The sequence below is a fragment of the Eptatretus burgeri genome, chromosome 14 (genome assembly GCF_056783735.1).
Source record: "Eptatretus burgeri isolate ZD-2024b chromosome 14, Ebu_testis_v1, whole genome shotgun sequence".
Classification (NCBI taxonomy): domain Eukaryota; kingdom Metazoa; phylum Chordata; class Myxini; order Myxiniformes; family Myxinidae; genus Eptatretus; species Eptatretus burgeri.
In genome coordinates, this window is record NC_140974.1 from 22897982 (window position 1) to 22918641 (window position 20660).

The 20660-nt window shown below is 41.7% G+C and overlaps 1 protein-coding gene across 3 annotated transcripts in view; it reads left to right on the top strand.

The window, feature by feature from the left end:
- LOC147012783 (uncharacterized) overlaps window positions 1-20660 on the top strand; it is a 416846-nt gene that overhangs the window by 166297 nt on the left and 229889 nt on the right. For all 3 annotated transcript variants that reach the window (XM_085853969.1, XM_085853968.1, XM_085853966.1), the window contains one exon: window positions 3828-3881. In XM_085853969.1, coding sequence (XP_085710095.1) covers window positions 3828-3881 — 54 coding nt within the window. The remainder of the gene's footprint in view (window positions 1-3827; window positions 3882-20660) is intronic.

The following is a 20660-nucleotide window of genomic DNA, read 5'->3' on the forward strand; positions in this document are numbered from 1 at the left end:
CCTCCATGACAAAAGTTCTTCTTGTCCAGTTGCTCAGTTTGGTCGGAAGGCCAGCTCTAGGAAGAGTCTGGGTAGTTCCGTATTCTTTCCATTTCCGAATAATGGAGCTGACTGTGTTCTTAGGAACTTCCAACACTCTAGAAATTGTTTTATTCCCTTCCCCAGATCTATACCTCCTCACAATTCTATCTCTGAGTTCTATGGACAGTTCCTAGGACTTCATGGTGGAGTCTCTGCTCTGACATGCACTGTCCATATAGAAAGGTGTGTTTCTTTCAAAATCATGTCCAATCAATTGAAATGGCCACAGCTGGACTCCGATCTCGTTGTGGAGACATCAAGGATGATCAAAGGAAATTGGATGCACCTGCGCTCAATTTGGGGTATCATAGAAAAGGGGGTTGAATACTTCATGATGCAAAACATTTCAGCTTTAATTTTTCATTAATTTGTAAATACATGGTGTCCCCCTGTACAAATATGTATGTGTGTGTATATATATATATATATATATATATATATATATATATATATATATATATATATATATATATATATATATATATATATATATATATATATATTCTGCTCTCACACACTATAAATCATCTTCTGCACAATATGTCATCATCATCATGATGTACCATACCCGAAGCAGAGTGTTGATGCTGCCGAAGTAGTTACCTGGCTACAATCCTGGTGGGTCACCATTCCAACTCAGGAAGTAAGGGTAGGAATTTCAAACTTGTTCATGTTGCTGGTGATTGCTCGCCTACTTTTTGCAAAGGACTCCGTGGGATCTTTAATGTCCAGCAATTAATGTTGGCAGATGGGATGCCCAGTTTAATATCCATCCACACACATTGATTAATCACCCTGCCTGTGAAATACTGGGTTGACAGTTTATAGCTGGTCTGAGATTCAAACCCATGGCTGGACAGTTTAGAGATGAGTGTTGGTACCTTTACGCCATCCTGTTGACGTGGATTTTTTTTAAACCCACCTTGTTGTGATCTTGTCCTCCTGAAGGATTCTATCTGGCCGATTGTGGAATCCGATTTGACTTCAGACAGAGTTTAACGTTTGTCCGATTTGATTATAAAATCCTACAAAAACCCTATCGACACTGATAAAACATATGTCCACACAAGTCCTTCCTTGTGAAACAATTTATTTTCTAATTATACACGATACACTTCTCACCCTCGTACAATGAACTTAAGAATCCCCATTGATTGCAATATTATTTGGTTCTATTTCATTTATTCTTACTTGAGTTAACAGTTAGACCAACCCGATTCAATTCACTTCTACATTACATCAGAGAGTTTTATTCTAACTTGGTACTTGGTCAGTTCCAAGGAGTACAAGCCACTGAGATACTATACTTCCTCACGTGCTTGCACTGAAACAATTTTACATTTCAAAGCATTTTATACTTTCATGAGAGAGAGGTTGGGGGATATTCACCCAGACTGTAGATGTGTCCTTTAGATGAAAAGCCACTTCGTACATTTCTAAGCAAAGGTTCATTTATCAGCTCGGTCACACTGCTCCAGACCAACACATTTCTTATCATTTAGGGCAAAAGTCTTTTGGCCAGAAATGACAGCCAATTCAACTTGCAGCATAAAAGTTACATTTCTGAAACTCCATTTGTTACAATTTAGAATACATTAATATAAATTTTTCCCCCACACTGTCGTCCCTCAATGCATCATATGGTACTCAATCGCAATGACAGACCAACAACAGCTGCATCACACTCAGCAAATCTGTAAAGGATCAGATACTAATCTAACACTTGTCAGAAGTTCCTCCTTCATCAGCTATTGCAAGGAGTTTAATGTTTCAAATTGGGCTTGATCAGCAGTAATAGCCTCTCCTGGGAAGACAAGAATCAAAGCTGCATGGCATTTAAACAAGCCAAAAACGGAGTATTCTCCATACTTTTCTGCTGGATGTGCCATTGGAATAAATTCATTTTTTTTAAATTGGGCTTCACCATCAGCCATGGCCTCTCCTGGGAAGAGCACAATAAAATGTGGCCTCTAAAGCTAGCCACAGACTCGGTATCCTCCTCCGTGTCAAGTGCTTCCGCAGTAAATTCGAACTTTGCCAATATAATTTTGCCATGGTTGCAAGGACTGTTCCAATGGCTCAATGAAGTCCTGCTCCCTCCTTTGGGCTGATATCCCCACTTCACACCTCTCACATGGTAAATATTACGATTGTAACCAACCAATTCCATGCTTTTATGTTATACTGTACTACTTGGGTGGGCATACAGGAGATGTTACAAAATTAGAATGCTACCTCCCATCCATCGGGTGCAATTTGACTTTGCATGTGCACCCTCACTGTCACTACAATCTCTAAATGACGTTTCAAACAACCATATTCGGGAGGTGTTATATGATTGTGCCCAGGCCTTTCCCAATCTGCCATCCTCCTCATCTTACTGCACTCATCCTTCTTTTTTAAAAAAAAGTGGTACTAAGTATGACAACACATCATTTGTCATCTTGTGGAATTGATGTAACAACGTGCGGTCATCAATCAGGCCAGAGGGGGTCCAACACACAACGAAGTAGATTCTGCAATTTTTTTTTTTAAAACCAGTGATTGTAAGTAATGAGGCTGCACTTACTTAATTAAGAAAACTATCTTTATCCCGATTGCAGTGTTGCTTATTTCCCAAGCCATGCAATAGTAGTTATTCTGAATGGAAATTTGTTACGTCACAATGACTTGATTGACCAGAGAGCTAACTTGATCCAGAGACAAACTGAGATAAAAATGGAGGCACAACCTCACATATGCTTTATATAATATACACTATATTGTATTACCAACGGAGCAGCTTTTTGGTGGAGTGTGTGAAAGCCTCGTTTCATTGCTCTCACTCAATTCACATGGCTGATGAGCAGAAGTTTCCACACCCTGAAATGGAGTGATGACCTTTCCCGGATTGGTTCTCAGCCACAGAAACGTCCACGTCTTGAGACATGAGCAATCCAATGCTTGGTCAAGAATATCGCCTCTCACTCCACCACATTTCAAAGATTATATTGGAACAGCACACTCAAATTTGAAATGAATCCTCCCAACTTGCACTTGCATATTTTTCTGACACATCAAAGCAATAATAATTTTATATCGGTGTGCAGCAGCTTTGATATTCGGCTGGAATGAATCAATATGCCACGAGGAAAGAAGTTGACTGACCTTTAGTATTAAATGGGTATTTCATGCCAAAGGTTTGTGACATTCCCGTCAATCTGAGACTTACACTGTCAACTTTGGGTATTTTCTTTAAAGCGGAGAAGAAATGGAAAGATTATTGGCAGATCAGGTCTTAAAATGTGGCATGGTGGAATATTATACCTGCTATGATCAACTAAATATGGTACAATATTCGTGAGGGTCGAGCTATGCATGCTGCCAAAACGAGACCAACACCCTAATATAAATTTAACAAACAGTTGTGAATTTATCTCCTGTGATATTTATTTAATTACTGTCCTATTTGTGGTTATGGAGGCATATTATTAAGAGAGCAATAGGGCGCTCGCAACAAGTAACTGTTTCCATGGCGAAGAACGAATCCTGGATAAGTTGTGACTGTGTCATAATGGATGGAAATTTTTGTTGAGCAACCACGGGAATCAAAGAAATGCCAATGAGAAAAATACTACAATGCCTCACTCATTCAATCACCAAACCACTCAGCATGTCCTATTACTTTTGATCATATTGTGTGTACGCAGTATCGATTTACCCATTTTTCCTCAATGCCAACTTTTTTTTTCTTCTCTGCTTTACAGGGTCCGACTGGGAAATCAGGTCTTCCAGGTGTACCGGGGATAGATGGACCACCTGTGAGTTATTTTTCAAAAGGAATTGCCTTGTTGCATTTACAATGTTTACCACTCACAATGCCCTGCCAGAATGAAATGAACAACCCTGATTGAAAAAAAGTACATTTTAAGGATCTCTGATATACACAAGTTTTCTGGTGCAAAGGATGTGTGGAAATGGACACCCAGCAGGATTAAAAACAAAACCTATCAAAGGGCAGAGGAGCTCCTTGTGAGCCAACAGCCATCTACATCTCATGCCCAACTGTGTCTGCGGACGTCGTCCTGCAGGTGGGTTACTTTTTTGAGGAGGTTTGTGGCAAGAGTTGCACTCTGGCCACTGCAAAACCCTTCACTCCACAAAACACAAGAAAAACACAAAGAAAATTGAAAACCCACTCTGTGGGAGTACCTCCTGTGCAGCTGCGCTTCGCAGGGCAGCTCACCGGATGACTGGATTGGGGCAAAGCCTTCGGGACCCCCACTCTTTGATGATAGGAGGAAAACCACGGGGTAACCTTCCCGGGTTAGATTGCAGTAGTGTGTGTTGGGGTGGTACTGAGTTGTTGTCCACCAGACGGCGGTCTCCTTGGGTTAACTTGAGGCGGTCCCTTCGGGTGGGTGTCTAGAATGTCCTATCCCAAAGAGAGGATGATCACCTGTCTCTGTTATCATCTGAGCTCAAGCGTTTGAACATTGGTATTGCAGCTCTCCCTAACGTTTGGAGACCAGATAGTGGTGAGATTATGGCGGGTGGTTACACCTACTATTGGTCTGGTCACTCTTTACCATGACCAAAGAGTTGCTGTCACTGTGTCCAAAAAGCTGATTTCAATGATAATTGATGTTATACCAGTCAACGAGCGTATTATAAGACTAATGATTCATCACTCCTTATGTGTTGTTTCACTGGTCTCTGTATATGCACCAACTGAGGCGAGTGATGTCACCATGAAGGACGCATTATATGCCAGGCACAAGTCTGTGGTTGATCAGTGCCCCAGGCGAGATACTCTTCTTGTCTTGGGAGATTTCACTGCATCTACTGGAACTGATAGGGATGGTTATGGAACGTGTGTTGGTCTCCATGGGTCTGGAACTGTGAACCAGAATAGCACCAAGTAGTAGAGTTCCCACAATAGGGTCCCGCGGCCGTTTTTCTGGGACCAAGGTTTGAAGGTTGATTTTAGTCAATTTGAGAATGCTGATTAAAATGAGCTAGAGTGAACCTCGTGAAAATGTGGGCGAACTGGGCCAGATGCGAAAATTCAAAATGGCCGCCATGCTACTTCCAGTATATCAAAAATTACATTTCTTTGGTTATACATATCCGATTTTTATGATTTTTGGGTCAAAATATGTTTTGAAGGTCAAGGATGTCATATATTACCATTCCAGATTGTTATATTTAAGGGTTAAGTCACAAAATATGAAATATAACTTTTCGGGGGCCAAATCCAAGATTGTCGTCGAGTAACATCTGGAAAATAGTAAAAAAATCAATTTTCTTCTCATAATATTTTTGGCAGTGAATCTTTTCATGCAAGTAAATGTTTGCTTATATGTGGGAGTGCACAACAAATTGAGACAAGAAGAGAAGGACGCAATCATTGTCTTTATTTTCAGAACATGATGTGTACATAATATCAATTTCTCAACTTTTACACTGTTCAGGTAGGTTATACCATTATTTTGTATGTCCCTCCTGTACTTTATCTAGAACAGTAATATGATGAAAGAATATCAACATTCCTTCATTTTGTCTGTAGAGCAACAGTGTTTCAATGGAAAGTTGAAATAAAACATGAATTGATTATCTGAATTCCCGGCAATTGACGCTTTCCCGGTAAGTATTCTTGTAATTTGCATTGACCAAAGTTTGATGTACTGTCCAAACTGTCTTTTATCTAAGACAGTCATAATAAAATAATATTAACATCTCTTATATTTTGACTGTGGCAATGTTTTTACAGTTGTAAATTAAATGAAATGAAATCTCCATTGAAACACATACATGTGAACTCAGTCAACAGAGTAAGGGCAGCTCTTCACACACTGGCACAGATGAAGACCTCTGCTCTGAAGCATATTGAGAATACCCCCAGTCGTCTGAAGATTGACGAACAGGTTGTCCAAGACCTAGACAGTTGCATCACTGAGTTTGACTGTGACCCATTTGACTTGGATAAACCACAACTGAGAGCTCTGGTATCCGGTGTTGTCGCCTCAGGTGGCCTGGTACGTGATTTTGAAAGTGCTCACGAAGATGGTGAAACAAGAGTGACTCAATTCTTCAGAGAACGAATGTTTTCACAGAACACACCATTTGATGCAACTATACACAGATGTTCAAGATACACTTTCAGCAAACCTCCTGTAACTAGGGATTCAGTCTCAGGCAAAGTGACAAAGACAGATGCTATGGAAAACAGAGCAATGGCATCGTTAATTTGGCTGGCAGAATCTGGTGAAGAGAAGTTTACCCTCGCACAGGTGATGGAATTTCGCGTGACAGATGAGTGTTTACCCAAATTCAACATCAACGGGACCATGAAGAAAGTGCAAAAATCAAAGTTAGTTGAGAAATGAAACATGCAGCCTGTCGAACCTTTTCCAGATCAGTACATTGCCCGAGTCGATATGGGTTTCCTGTGGAGATTTGCGACCCCAACTGCAGAAGATCATGAGAAAGCTGATGGGTCTGCCCTCACGTGGGGAGATTATGCTGAAAAGATTTTTTTCCGTTATTCGCAGAAGGCTTCCAAATGCAAGCCAGATTGTTTTTGTAAATGATGCCGATGGTGTGGAAAACTCCATCAAAGACATTGAGCATGAGCGTCGTAAATCCACGACAGCATATAGAGATGGGTCCAGAAATGTGTATATGGAAACATCAGATAGGTTTCCTGCCACAAAGAACTTCCAGGTGCTGTTCAGCAATCATGCAAACAAACAAAGGCTGCAAAAGTTTCTAAAGGATGAGTTCACCAAGCTTGTAAAGAATCATAGGGAAATTGACTTTGTGTACTCCATCAGGCAAAATTGTTGGAACATCTCCTCCGGAAAAAGGAAGGAATAATTTGAATGTAGTCACATTGAGGCGGACACAATGCTGTTCATCTATTCGCAAATCCGAAAAGAAGGAAAAATGGAGACAGTCGTGATTGATGCCGAGGACACAGATGTAGTGATTCTTTCTGCATATGTTGCACATCAACTGGAGGGCACCCTTGCTATCAAACGGAAAGACAAAATCATCAGCTGCAGAGACCTTTGCTCTGATGATGTAGCTGAAATATTAATCCCATTACACATCCATAGTGGATCTGATACAACATCTGGCTTCTATGGACATGGGAAAAACACAGTTTATGAAAAAGGAACAGGAACTCAGGAGGCACGCAATCTTTTGAAAGATGTTGGCAAAACACTTCCAGTGACACAAGAGGTGCTTCAGCAAATGGCCACATTCAATATTAGACACATCTATAATGGCACAATCAGTAAAACGTTAGGTGAAGCCAGAGCATGGAAGTGGGGTCAGATGAAAAACAAGTCCACGTCCCGGATCCCACCAGATCCAGATTCTCACAATCTGCATGTGACGCGAGTTAATTACCACGTTTACATTCAACTAAACTATGACAAGCCGGATGCACCCCCAAATCCCACCAACCATGGATGGACAATGAAAGACGGTAGATGTGAGTCAGTGAGGTATACCCATGATGCACTGCCAACAAGTTTACATGACTCGGTTGAACAAGAAGAGACATTGTTGCACGATGATGAGGCTGAAAGTAATGATGAAGTTTGTGACTGTAGCTAGCGACTCAGATAGTGACTGAAGGATTACATTTATGTGTTTCAATGGAGATTTCATTTCATTTAATGAACAACTGTAAAAACATTACCACAGTCAAAGTATAAGAGATGTTAATATTATTTTATTATGACTGTCTTAGATAAAAGACAGTTTGGACAGTACATCAAACTTTGGTCAATGCAAATTACAAGAATACTTACCGGGAAAGCGTCAATTGCCGGGAATTCAGATAATAATTCATGTTTTATTTCATTTTTCCATTGAAACACTGTTGCTCTCGAGACAAAATGAAGGAATGTTGATATTCTTTCATCATATTACTGTTCTAGATAAAGTACAGGAGGGACATACAAAATAATGGTACAACCTACCTTAACAGTGTAAAAGTTGAGAAATTGATATTATGTACACATCATCTTCTGAAAATAAAGACAATGATTGCGTCCTTCTCTTCTTGTCTCAATTTGTTGTGCACTCCCACATATAAACAAACATTTACTTGGATGAAAAGATTCACTGCCAATAATATTATGAGAAGAAAATTGATTTTTTACTATTTTCCAGATGTTACTCGACGACAATCTTGGATTTGGCCCCCAAAAAGTTATATTTCATATTTTGTGACTTAACCCTTAAATACAACAATCTGGAATGGTAATATATGACATCATTGACCTTCAAAACATATGTTTTGACCCAAAAATCATAAAAAAATCGGATATGTAGAACCAAAGATATGCAATTTTTGATATACTGGAAGTAGCATGGTGGCCATTTTGTATTTTCGCATCTGGCCGAGTCAGCCCACATTTTCACGAGGTTCACCCCAGCTCATTTTAATCAGCACCCTCAAATTGACTAAAATCAACCTTCAAACCTTGGTCCCAGAAAAACGGTCACGGGACCCTATTGTGGGAACTGTACTTCCTTGACTTTGCAAGAAGTCATGGACTTTGGGTGGCTAGTTCATGGTTTCAGCGCCCACAGGTTCATCGCTGGACTTGGTATTCCAACGCTGGTGGTGTGGCAAAGGAGATTGACCATGTGCTCAGTGAGGGTCACTGGAGGATGACAAAGAACTGCAGGGTCGACCGGACTGCTTGGTTCTTCAATACTGACGAGAGTCTTGTGGTTACATCTCTGAACTTGCATCCTTAATACAGGAGAATGGTACCATCCCTGCCTCGACTGGATATTGGCAAGTTCAAAGATAAGAGGGTAGCTGGGGAGTTTGCAAATAGGCTGAGTGGGGATTTGGGGGTCTGGGTACTTTGGGGAATCCTGAAAAGTTGTGGAGTGTCTTCAAGACAACCATCTTTGATGTTGCCGGGAGATGTCTTGGAACTCACCGTCGGGCGAATAAAAATTTGTCTCTCAAGGGACACTGGTTACCACTCACCAGGGTCGCGGAGCCAGACGTAATGGCAGAGCTGAGCTGTCCAGGGAGTTGAGGCATAAAACTGTACTTGCACTGAGGATGGACAAGGAGGCCTATGTGCAAGGAATCTGTGAGGGGGTAGAGCTTTACCTGCGGTCAAGTGATTCTCGTCCTGCTTACAGGGGAATTCGTGCATTGCGTTCATCCAATCCCATCCCTCAGTGTACTGCAGTTAAAGCGGAGGGTGGTTGGCTCTTGAAAGAGGAGTCCGAATTGAAGGCCAGCTGGGTCGGTTATTTGAGCGGCTGCAATAGGCTGATCCACCTGCTGTTACGTTGGATGTCAGGGGTGTTACTATCCCTATTGATGACCCTCCAATAAACTATCAACCTTCGTTTGTGGAAACAGTTGGCAGTGAACCGGTTGAAATAGGGTGAAGCTCCTGGGATCTGTGGCATCCCTGCTGAACTTCTCAAGACTGGTGGAAATGATGTTCTCATGTTGCATGCAGTTCTGTGCTCTGCCTGGAGCATAGGCATCAACCCAACTGACTGTAAGAGGGGCTTTGTTGTCCCTCTCTGGAAAGGGAAGGATGATTACCAGAACTGCAACAACTACCAAGGGGTGACGCTGCTCTCAGTGCTGGGCAAGGTCTTTGCTTGGATAATTCTTGTTCGGGTTCATCACCATCTGCTTGAGCACCAGCACCCAGAGCAGTCAGGCTTTACACCAAAGAGGTCAACTATTGATCATATCCTTGCCCTTTGAGTTCTCACTCAGTGCAGCCGAGAGTTTCGGCAGGGGCTACTGGCAGCCTATGTTGATCTCTGTGAAGTGTTTGATTTGGGATGCCCTCTGGAGGATTCTTGGTCTTCGTAGGGTTGCACCAAAACTGATCAATCTGATGTCTGAACTATAAGCTGGTACTGAGAATGCTTTGAGATGTGTTGATTCCATTTCAGACTTATTTCCAGTCGTGACTGGAGTTCATCAGGGGTATATACTGGCCCCCACACTTTCCAGCGCTTGTATGGACTGGATTCTGGGGAGGATGTTGGAGAGATAAGTACAGTGCTTTATTTGGAAATGTCAAGATCTCTGACTTTGATTTCGTAGATGATGTAGTCATCTTTGCAGAGACTGGATATCCTTTTGGGGGCCCTTGAGGTGCTGAATGAGGAGTCGGAGCCACTGGGATTATGGGTTTCCTGGGTCAAAACCAAGATCCAGGCTTTCAATGACATTTTTGGATACTGATATATTGTCTGTACCTGTTTGTGGTGAGGATGTTGAGGTCATGGAGGGATTCACTTTCCTTGTTAATGATATTCATGTCTCTGCTGGCTGTGAGCCAGAGGTTAATAGACGTCTGTGTTGGGCCTGGGGAGTCCTGGATTCACTGTATCATGGGGTGTGGCGCTGTCGGTACCTGTGCATAAGGATGAATGTTGGAGTCTTCAGGTCCTTGGTGCTTCCCATCTTGCTCTATGGATGTTAGATTTGGGCTCTGACCAGGGATCTGAGATGGAGACTTAAATACTTTGCTACCAGGTCTCTTAGGAGAATCCTTTGCTGTCGCTGGTTGGACTTTATGTCCAATGAGCAGTTGCTGAGAGGGATTCAAATGAGGTTTGTTACCTGCATAGTCCATGAGCATTAGCTGTGTCTGCATGGACATCTGGCTCGTTTTCCTGATGTTGATGCTGCTCACCAGATTCTCTCACCGAGGGAGCACTGTGAGTGGAGGGGGCCAATGGGCTGACCACGTGCCTCATCATTGCAGCAGCTTGAGTGGCATCTTAAGGAGAGGGGGATGGGCTAGACATTTGCCTCGTGGATGGCCAGACGGAGGCCCCTGGAGTACTGGTAGAAAGTGGATGCAGCAACGCGCTGCTCTGGCGCATGCTCCCATACCTGACCTGACCTGACCTGGCCTGACCTGATGTGAACACAATGAAATGGATTACATATATTTGTCTCTGTTACCATGTCTTTTTGCATCTTTCATTTCTTGAACCCATAAACGTGTCAAATGCATTAGATTCTCCATTACACATTGATCCTTTTGTTGCCAAATGTAGTGGAGATTTTGTTTCAGCTCTTTGAAATCAAGTATGACTTTCAACCATAGTGTCAAGCCAGTGCCAGATTAAGCCTTGGCTGGCCCTAAGGCACATTTTGAAGTTTTAGAGAATGGCCTGAAAATTTTAAATTAGATCTCGCGCTCATGGAAATGGACCCCAGACAAAAGATGAACTGATTCAATAACAAAATATTTAATACAAAAAAAAGACAAATATTTAATGTGAAAATAATTTTTGGCCCAAATTTTTGGCTGGCCCTAAGGCACATGCCTTGTCTGCCTAATGGTTAATCCAGCACTGTGTCAAGCTCTTGTGTGTTGCATATTTGGTCATTGAACTTTGGCCATGTCACATACCCAAGCTCTCCTCCATACAAATCATCACTTTGGCATGAAGAGGTTGGCTTTTCATCAGTTCCTGGTCCATATGTCTCAAGACGTGATCGATGGCATTCAAGTCAGGACTCTGTGGTGTCCAGAGAAAAAGCTGCAGCTCACTCTGTCTCTTGCAAGTCGATGTGGTTCTGGATTTCTTGCATGTGCCCCCATCTTTCTGCACTAAATGTGTTCGATACTGCAAACTGCCTTGCTGGTATACAATAAACCCCATTAACGTTATACCAGCAAGACATTTTGCAGGACAGAACACACTTACTGGAAGAGGATGGTGCCACATGCCATAAATCAGGAACCACCCACCTCTACCTGGAACAGAGGGACAGAGTGAGCTGCAGCTTCTTCCCCAGACACCATTGAACAAGGGCTTGAACACCATCGATCAGGTCTGTGAACATATTGATCCGGAGTTGTCGAAAAGCCGAACTCTGCCAAGTAATCCCCAAGAGCTGCACCAAAATCAACCATCCGGATCAGTCTGTGATACAGAATGCCATTGATGTGATACATTCATGGGTTCAAGTACTGGGTACCAAAGGACATGCAACCAGATACTAATATATGTCATCTATTTGATTGTGTTCGTATCACAGTTTCGTGAAAATTAAGTTCGTTTTCAATTACAGATGTTCATTTTATTCAGGGCAGGCAATGTATGTGTTTTTAAACTGTTTGTTTATAATATTGTTTTCCTCTACTTGAATGAATACACAGTCAAAAGATAAAGTCAAAACACTTCATCTCATTCATAACACCATCGAATTTTATCAGTCCAAGCTGCCTTGTCGTTAATAAGAAAATCCTCGTTTATTGATATTTGTTTTGATTTTTTTTTTCATCTTGCATTCAAAGTTACTTTGTTCCTGAAGGATGTAATCTGGCACTTAACGATAATTGCATTTCATTTACCATTACACTGTTAATGATGTGTTGACAAATGTGAAATTTTAAAGCCTCAATGGTGGACTACTCGCAGAATGTTACTTTGAAGTTTTTATTGGAATATTTCCGACAGGATGGTGCACTTATCTTTTTGCTAACGAGTCAGGTTTGATTCCAACCCTGAGTAGAAACTGTCAGATTGTTGTTTAGCAGGTATGGTGTTACGTCAATGAGTGTGCTGTCCATCGGAAGGACGTTCAGTTGGGTGTCCTTACCGCTATCATTAGCTGCTGGACATTAGTGATTCCACAGTGTCTTTCGACAGTCGAAGAGCTATCACCGCCACCCTAAAAAAAATTACTCCTGCTCTAACCTCGAGGGGGCATTGCATCAACGTCACCCTAACCTAGAAGGGGGCACCGCATCAACGTCACAGTTGGGATTCTTGACAATGATGCACCAACAGTAATGCACCAACTTGACAATGATGCACCTCTCAATGGTGAAAAATCACCTCAAAAATTCTCGGAGCATTTTTTTTTTTTGTATACATTGTCAAGGCTCGTATGAGAGCTAACACACAATGCACAACAAGAGGAGCAGGAAACAAGAGGGGTGGGAGAGGGAAGGACAAAACAGTGGGGAACAGATACATTAGGAGATCTGTGGAAGGGAGAGGGATGGGGTGGGGAACATGGGGTATACGAGATGGACATTACAGGGACTTTCAGGAAGGAAAGCAGGGAATTTGAAGGAGGTGGGTTTGGGGTGGATTAACGGAGGTAGAAAAGATCATGGTTTTGGATGGGGGAAGATAAGAGGTGATGGTGGTGAACAGCTGTTTTGAAGGCCCGGAGGGAAGAATGGGATTGAAGAGTGTGTGGTAGTTTATTCCAAAGGTGGGGGAAAAAGAGAAATGAAAGAATGAAGGTGAGCAGTGATTCCTGATTTTGATGAAAGTGATCTTCACCAAAATTTAATAATTTTGGCTGTGTCGCATTCCCAAGCTCGACACCAAATTTCATACGCATCTATCCGTAAATTTTTGAGATATTTTCTTCACAAACAAACAAACAGACAGACAAACCGGTAGGCGACGAGGGATCCGCTAGGAGTGAAGCGCTGGATGCGATGCTTTTCATTCTGACCGATCCACCGACGAAGATTCATTGTCAAGACGTATTGGTTCACATACAATTGTTCCTCTGCCTGGAAAGATTTTTCCTATTGCGTATTTTGCCAACTGGCACTCCTCATAAAAAATGACGGTAAATAGATACCCTATTTTTGAAGGACTACCATTTGAAAAATAAAACCTAAATCAAAAATCGGCTCGAGTAAAATTTTCGAAATATCTCGAAGTGTTTAATTCCGAATTCTCGTTTCTCCACATTCAAAACTGTAGGACAAGTATTGAAAATAGTGAATGCGGTTTTTCGGCCGCTGCATTGCAACGGGTGGTTGCTTGGCAACGAAACTCAAACGCGCACATTCCCAGCGCATATGGGACCTGATCGCCAAGTTTCATCGAAATTGGTTTGCTGGTTTGTGCTGTGGAGCCTTGCGTTGCACACACACACACACACACACACACACACACACACACACACACACACACACACACACACACACACACACACACACACACACACACACACACACACACACACACACACACGGAAAACCCGACAATAAGGGATATCTAGCAAATCCCAACAGATTGGGGGGGGGAGGGGGGGACATTACTTCCATCCACAGTGGCAGAGGTAATAAATGAATGGATTTTATTTACTTCTTTATTGATTACTTGTGAAAATCAAAGATTTCTCAAGTATATTGGTTGGTCACATGTGTTTTTATGTCTGTCTGTCTGTCGGGTGGTCGCAAGACGACCGTTATTCTCAGGTTTTCCATCTGTTAGTTTGTTTGTATGTAATGGACAGCTCTGGAGGCCAGAGGAATCAACCGATTTTGATGAAACTTGACTGGTAGGTTCATACCAGGATCTAGTTGTATTCTTTTGAGCACCGTTGCTATGGACGCCACCGTTGCCTAGCAACGGGACTTTGAAATTTTTGAAAAAATCCGAAAAATATTTATATATTTTTTTTTTCAAAAATCAGCTTCTGCGCTTTTATGCGCACGATAATCAACCTCTTTGTCAAAAATTTTCAGCCCGATCCGTCAAAAACTGTTTTACTCGTATGCAATTATATAGCGACCACCCATGTCGCCTACCGGCTTGTTGGATTCAATATATATATATATATATATATATATATATATATATATATATATATATATATATATATATATATATATATATGAGATATCCCTTATCCCTTATTGTCATGTTTTGCAGTGGTGTGTGTGTGTGTGTGTGTGTGTGTGTGTGTGTGTGTGTGTGTGTGTGTGTGTGTGTGTGTGTGTGTGTGTGTGTGTGTGTGTGTCTGCAACGCGAGGCTCCACAGCACGAACCAGCAAACCGATTTCGATGAAATTTTGCCAACAGGTGGAATATATACTGGGAAAGTGTGCGTTTGAATTTCGTTGCCTAGCAACCACCCGTTGCTGTGCAGCGGCCGAAAAACCGCGTGCAGTATTTTCAATACTTGTCCTTCAGTTTTGAATGTCGAGAAACGAGACTTCGGAATTAAACACTTCGAGATATTTAGAAAATTTTACTCGAGCCGATTTTTGATTGAGGTTTTATTTTTCAAATGGTAGTCCTTCAAAAATCGGGTGTCTATTTACCGTCATTTAAGGTGTGTATACAGTGTTTGTAAGGAGCTACACCGTCGTTCCACCTTCGATCTCCTCGATCCAAACGTTATTGACCGAAGTGAAAAGGATCCAAAATAAATGGAATCACCGGCATTTCTGTCTTTGTGAATTTCTAATAATGTGTTTATTTATTTACCGAAAAGGGTTCCACGACCCACACACCACCTCCAATTATTTATTTATTTACCGAAAAGGATTCCACGACCCACACACCATCTCCAATTATTTATTTATTTACCGAAAACGATTCCATGACCCACACACCACCTCCAATTATTTATTTATTTACCGAAAACGATTCCACACCCACACAGCACCTCCAATTATTTATTTATTTACCGAAAACGATTCCATGACCCACACACCACCTCCAATTATTTATTTATTTGCCGAAAACGATTCCACACCCACACAGCACCTCCAATTATTTATTTATTTACCGAAAACGATTCCATGACCCACACACCACCTCCAATTATTTATTTATTTACCGAAAATGATTCCACGATCCACACACCACCTTCAATTATTTATTTATTTATTTACCGAAGACGATACCACAGACACACAGCACCTACAATTATTTATTTATTTTGTGAAAACGATTCCACGACCCACACACCACGTCCAATTATTTATTTATTTATTTACCGAAAACGATTCCCCAATCCACACACTACCTTCAATTATTTATTTATTTGCCGAAAACGATTCCACGACCCACACACCACCTTCAATTATTTATTTATTTACCGAAAACAATTCCACGACCCACACTTCGCCTCCAATTATTTATTTATTTACCGAAAACGATTCCACGATCCACACACCACCTTATTTATTTATGTATTTACCGAAAACGATTCCACGACCCACACTCACCTCCAATCATTTATTTATTTACCGAAAACGATTCCACACCCACACAGCACCTCCAATTATTTATTTATTTTCTGAAAACGATTCCACGACCCACACACCACGTCCAATTATTTATTTATTTACCGAAAACGATTCCACGATCCACACACTACCTTCAATTATTTATTTATTTACAGAAAACGATTCCCACCACACTCCGCCTCCAATTATTTATTTATTTACCGAAAACGATTCCACGACCCACACACCACCTTATTTATTTATTTATTTTCCAAAAACTATTCCACGACCCACACACCACCTTATTTATTTATTTATTTTCCGAAAACTATTCCACGACCCACACACCACCTTTGTTTATTTATTTATTTCCCGAAAACGATTCCACAATCCACACTCCACCTCCAATTATTTATTTATTTCCCGAAAACGATTCCACAATCCACACACCACCAGAAAAGTGTCTGTGTCTGTTTGTGGTGAGGATGTTGATGTCGTGGAGAGATTCACTTTCCTTGGCAGTGATATTCATGTCTCTGCTGGCTGTGAGTTAGAGGTCAATATATGTCTGGGTCAGGCCTGGGGAGTCATGAATTCACTGGATCATGGGGTGTGGCGCTGCCGGTACCTGTGCGGGAGGGCGAAAGTCCGAGTCTTCAGGTCCTTGGTGCTTCCAGTCTTACTCTCTGGATGCGAGACTTGGACTCTGACCAAGCATCTGAGACAGAGACTTAATTCGTTTGGTACCAGGTCTCTTCGGAGAATCCTTGGCTATCGCTGGTCAGATTTTGTGTCCAACGAGCGGTTGCTGAGAGAGACTTGGATGAGATTTGTTGCCTGCATGGTCCGTCAGCGTCAGTTGCGGCTGCATGGACATGTGGCTCATTTTTCTGATGCTGATCCTGCTCACCAGATTCTCTCAGCGAGGGAGTCTCATGAGTGGAGGAGGCCAATGGGCTGACCACGTGCCTCGTGGTTGCAGCAGGTTGACCAGCATCTCAAGGAGATGGGGATGGGCCTGGCATCTGCCTGGGGGAAGGCCAGACGGAGGCCCCTGGAGTACTGGCGGAAAGTGGACGCATTCTGGCACATTCTCCCACACCTGACCTGACCTCACCCAATTATTTATTTATTTACCGAAAACGATTCCACGATCCACACGCCACCTCCAATTATTTATTTATTTACCGAAAACTATTCCACGACCCACACACCACCTTCAATTATGTATTCATTTTCCGTAAACGATTCCCCATCCACACACCACCTTGTTTATTTATTTATTTTCCGAAAACGATTCCACGACCCACACTCTGCCTCCAATTATTTATTTATTTACCGAAAACGATTCCACGATCCAGACACCACCTTCAGTTATTTATTTATTTACCGAAAACGATTCTCCACCCACACACCACCTACAATTATTTATTTATTTACCGAAAACGATTCCCCACCCACACACCACCTCCAATTATTTATTTATATTCCGAAAACGATTCCACGACCCACACACCACCTCCAATTATTTATTATTTAAAGTGGGAGTGGTGTAGGAAAGTGGGCGTGGCTTATGAAAAATATTGTGTGGCTCAGGAGGTGTGGTCAAACGAGCATTGAGAGAAGTTTATCGGGTTTTCCGTGTGTGTGTGTGTGTGTGTGTGTGTGTGTGTGTGTGTGTGTGTGTGTGTGTGTGTGTGTGTGTGTGTGTGTCTGCAATGCGAGGCTCCACAGCACAAACCAGCAAACCGATTATTTTTCAAATGGTAGTCCTTCAAAAACAGGGTGTCTATTTACCGTTATTTTTTATGAGGAGTGCCAGTTGGCAAAATACGCAATCGGAAAAATCTTGTCAGGCAGAGGAACAATTGTATGTGAACCAATACGTCTTGGCAATGAATCTTCGTCGGTGGATCAGTCAGAATGAAAAGCATCGCATCCAGCGCTTCGATCCTCGCGAATCCCTCGTCGCCTTCCGGCTTGTCTGTTTGTTTGTTTGTATGTCAATCGCCTGCAGGCCATATTTTTAAACTGATCTTAACAAAACTTCACCAAACGGTGAAGTTGGTCGTAAGCAAGAAGCCTATTGATTTTGAGGTCAAAACTTCAACAACTTGGGTTCAATTTCTAAAATCCTCAATTTTTATCCAATTGACTTGAAATTTGAAGAGGAGTTTCACAGCAGGACAATTAATTCAACCACAAATTATTTTGAGATAAAATTTGTTTCATGGATTTGGCAAGCATCATGCTTTTCTTGTTACTTGCAAAATCGAAGATTTTTCAAGTATATTGGTCAATTGATTTTGTTATTCTGTCTGTCTGTCCTTTTGTCTGTCTGTCTCTCTGTTTATCGCCCACAGGTCACAATTTTAAACCGATCTTCATGAAACTTAACCACCTGGTAGAGTTTGTAAAAAGGAAGAAGCCTATTGTTTTTGAGGTCAAAAGGTCAACATTGGCCAAACGTCAACAACTAAGGTGGTATTTCTAAAATCCACAATTTTCATCCAATTGACTTGAAATTTGAGGAGGATTTATATTTCAGGTCACTGAATTCAACCACCAATTATTTTTGAGATCAACATTGACAAAAAGGTTAACATAGGCCTAAGGTCAACAACTAAGGTGGCATTTCTAAAATCTTCAATTTTCATCTGATTGACTTGAAATTTGAAAAGTATATTCTTCAGGTCACTGAATTCAACCACCAATTATTTTTGAGGTCAACGTCGACGAAAAGGTCAGCATAGGCCCAAGGTAAACAACTAAGGTGGTGTTTCTAAAATCCTCAATTTTCATCCGATTGACTTGAAATTTGAGGATGATTTGCAAATCAGGTCACTGAATTCAACTACCAATTATTTTTGAGGTTAAATTTGTTAAATGGATTTTGCAAGTATCATGCTCTACAAGACATCTTCTTTTGTTCTTGTCTGTCTGTCTGTTTGTATGTCAATCGCCTACATGCCACATTTTGAAACTGAACTTCACAAAATGATTGAGTTGGTCACAAGCAAGAAGCCTATTGATTTAGGGTCAAAAGGTCAAATGTCAAAGGTCAACAACTTTGTCTAATTTCTAAAATCATCAATATTTATCCGATTGAGTTGAAATTTGTATATTTGATCATGGAATAAAACCACCCATTATTTTTAAGGTCAAATTTGTTTTAGGGATTTTGCAAGTATCATATGTCTGGTGTTGGCTTAATGGTTTGGGTGGTGGGTTTGAAATGTGAGGGTGGTGGACTTGGGATCCTTGGGTCCTGAGCTCAAATCCTCTCCATTGAATTAATACCAGGTGGGGTTGACTCAGCCGGTCATCCTTCTGAGGTCAGCAAAATGAGCAGCACCAGCTTGCTGGAATGATTGAGCTATTTGAGTATCCTGTGTTGGAGTGGTGACCTTTCCAGGATTGTGCCCAATAGTCCAGGAGACTGCTTTGGCAGTACGAATGCCCTGCATAGAGTACAGTCCTCAAGGATGGATGGAAATATTGTGCTCTGCATGATGTCTTTCTTTTGTATTTGTTTGTGAATTTATGCATCAGTCACCCATTGTTGGGACAATGCAAATTTGCAACCTTGTTATTTTGACAATCAGCATTGTGTTTACTTTTATTCAAACACAGCAATTATTTTATCTTCACGAAGCGATTATTTCTGAAGTTATTGCAACACCTGCGAAAAGTAAAACACAAAGCCTGAAACAAAAACTGATAGTTATGAGTTCTGGTTTTTCTCATACATTTTACTTTTCTTCTGAAAGAGTCACAAGGGGGAGGGGGGGTGGTAATGGGTACAAGCAAATGACACCCATGAGACACAATTTCCCTTCACTCATACATCAGTAGAGATTGTCTTGCTTGGCATATAAAGACTCACATGCAGTACAAGGGATTAAAAAATTACATATGGAGAGGAAATGGGAGGGGGATCTTCTTCTGTCGTATGGCAGCTTGGCTGCTGGGAAGCTCTGATTTTGTTGGAGCTCAGCTTTGCCGCTGATGCTGTGTCTCTACACAAGTACACTGGTACTCATTTTGCTGACCTCAGAAGGATGACAGGCTGAGTCAACCCCACCTGGTGTTATTTCAGTGGCCAATGGGGCTCAAACTCAGGACCCGAAGATCCCAAGGCAGCCACCCTAGCCACTAAGCCAACACCAGGTTTTAGAGAGGGTGATAGGTGAAGGTGAGAGAAAAAGATGGAAGGGGGGAGCAGAGAGAGGGAGAGGGGCTGGGTGGAAATAGCGAGAGAGGGAGACAGAGACAGACAGACAGAGATAGACAGACAGAGACAGACAGACAGAGACAGACAGACAGACATACACAGACAGAGCCACAGACAGAGAAAGACAGAGACAGAGAAAGACAGAGACAGAGAAAGACAGAGACGGAGAAAGACAGAGACGGAGAAAGACAGAGACGGAGAAAGACAGAGACTGAGAAAGACAGAGACGGAGAAAGACAGAGACGGAGAAAGACAGAGACGGAGAAAGACAGAGACGGAGAAAGACAGAGACGGAGAAAGACAGAGACGGAGAAAGACAGAGACGGAGAAAGACA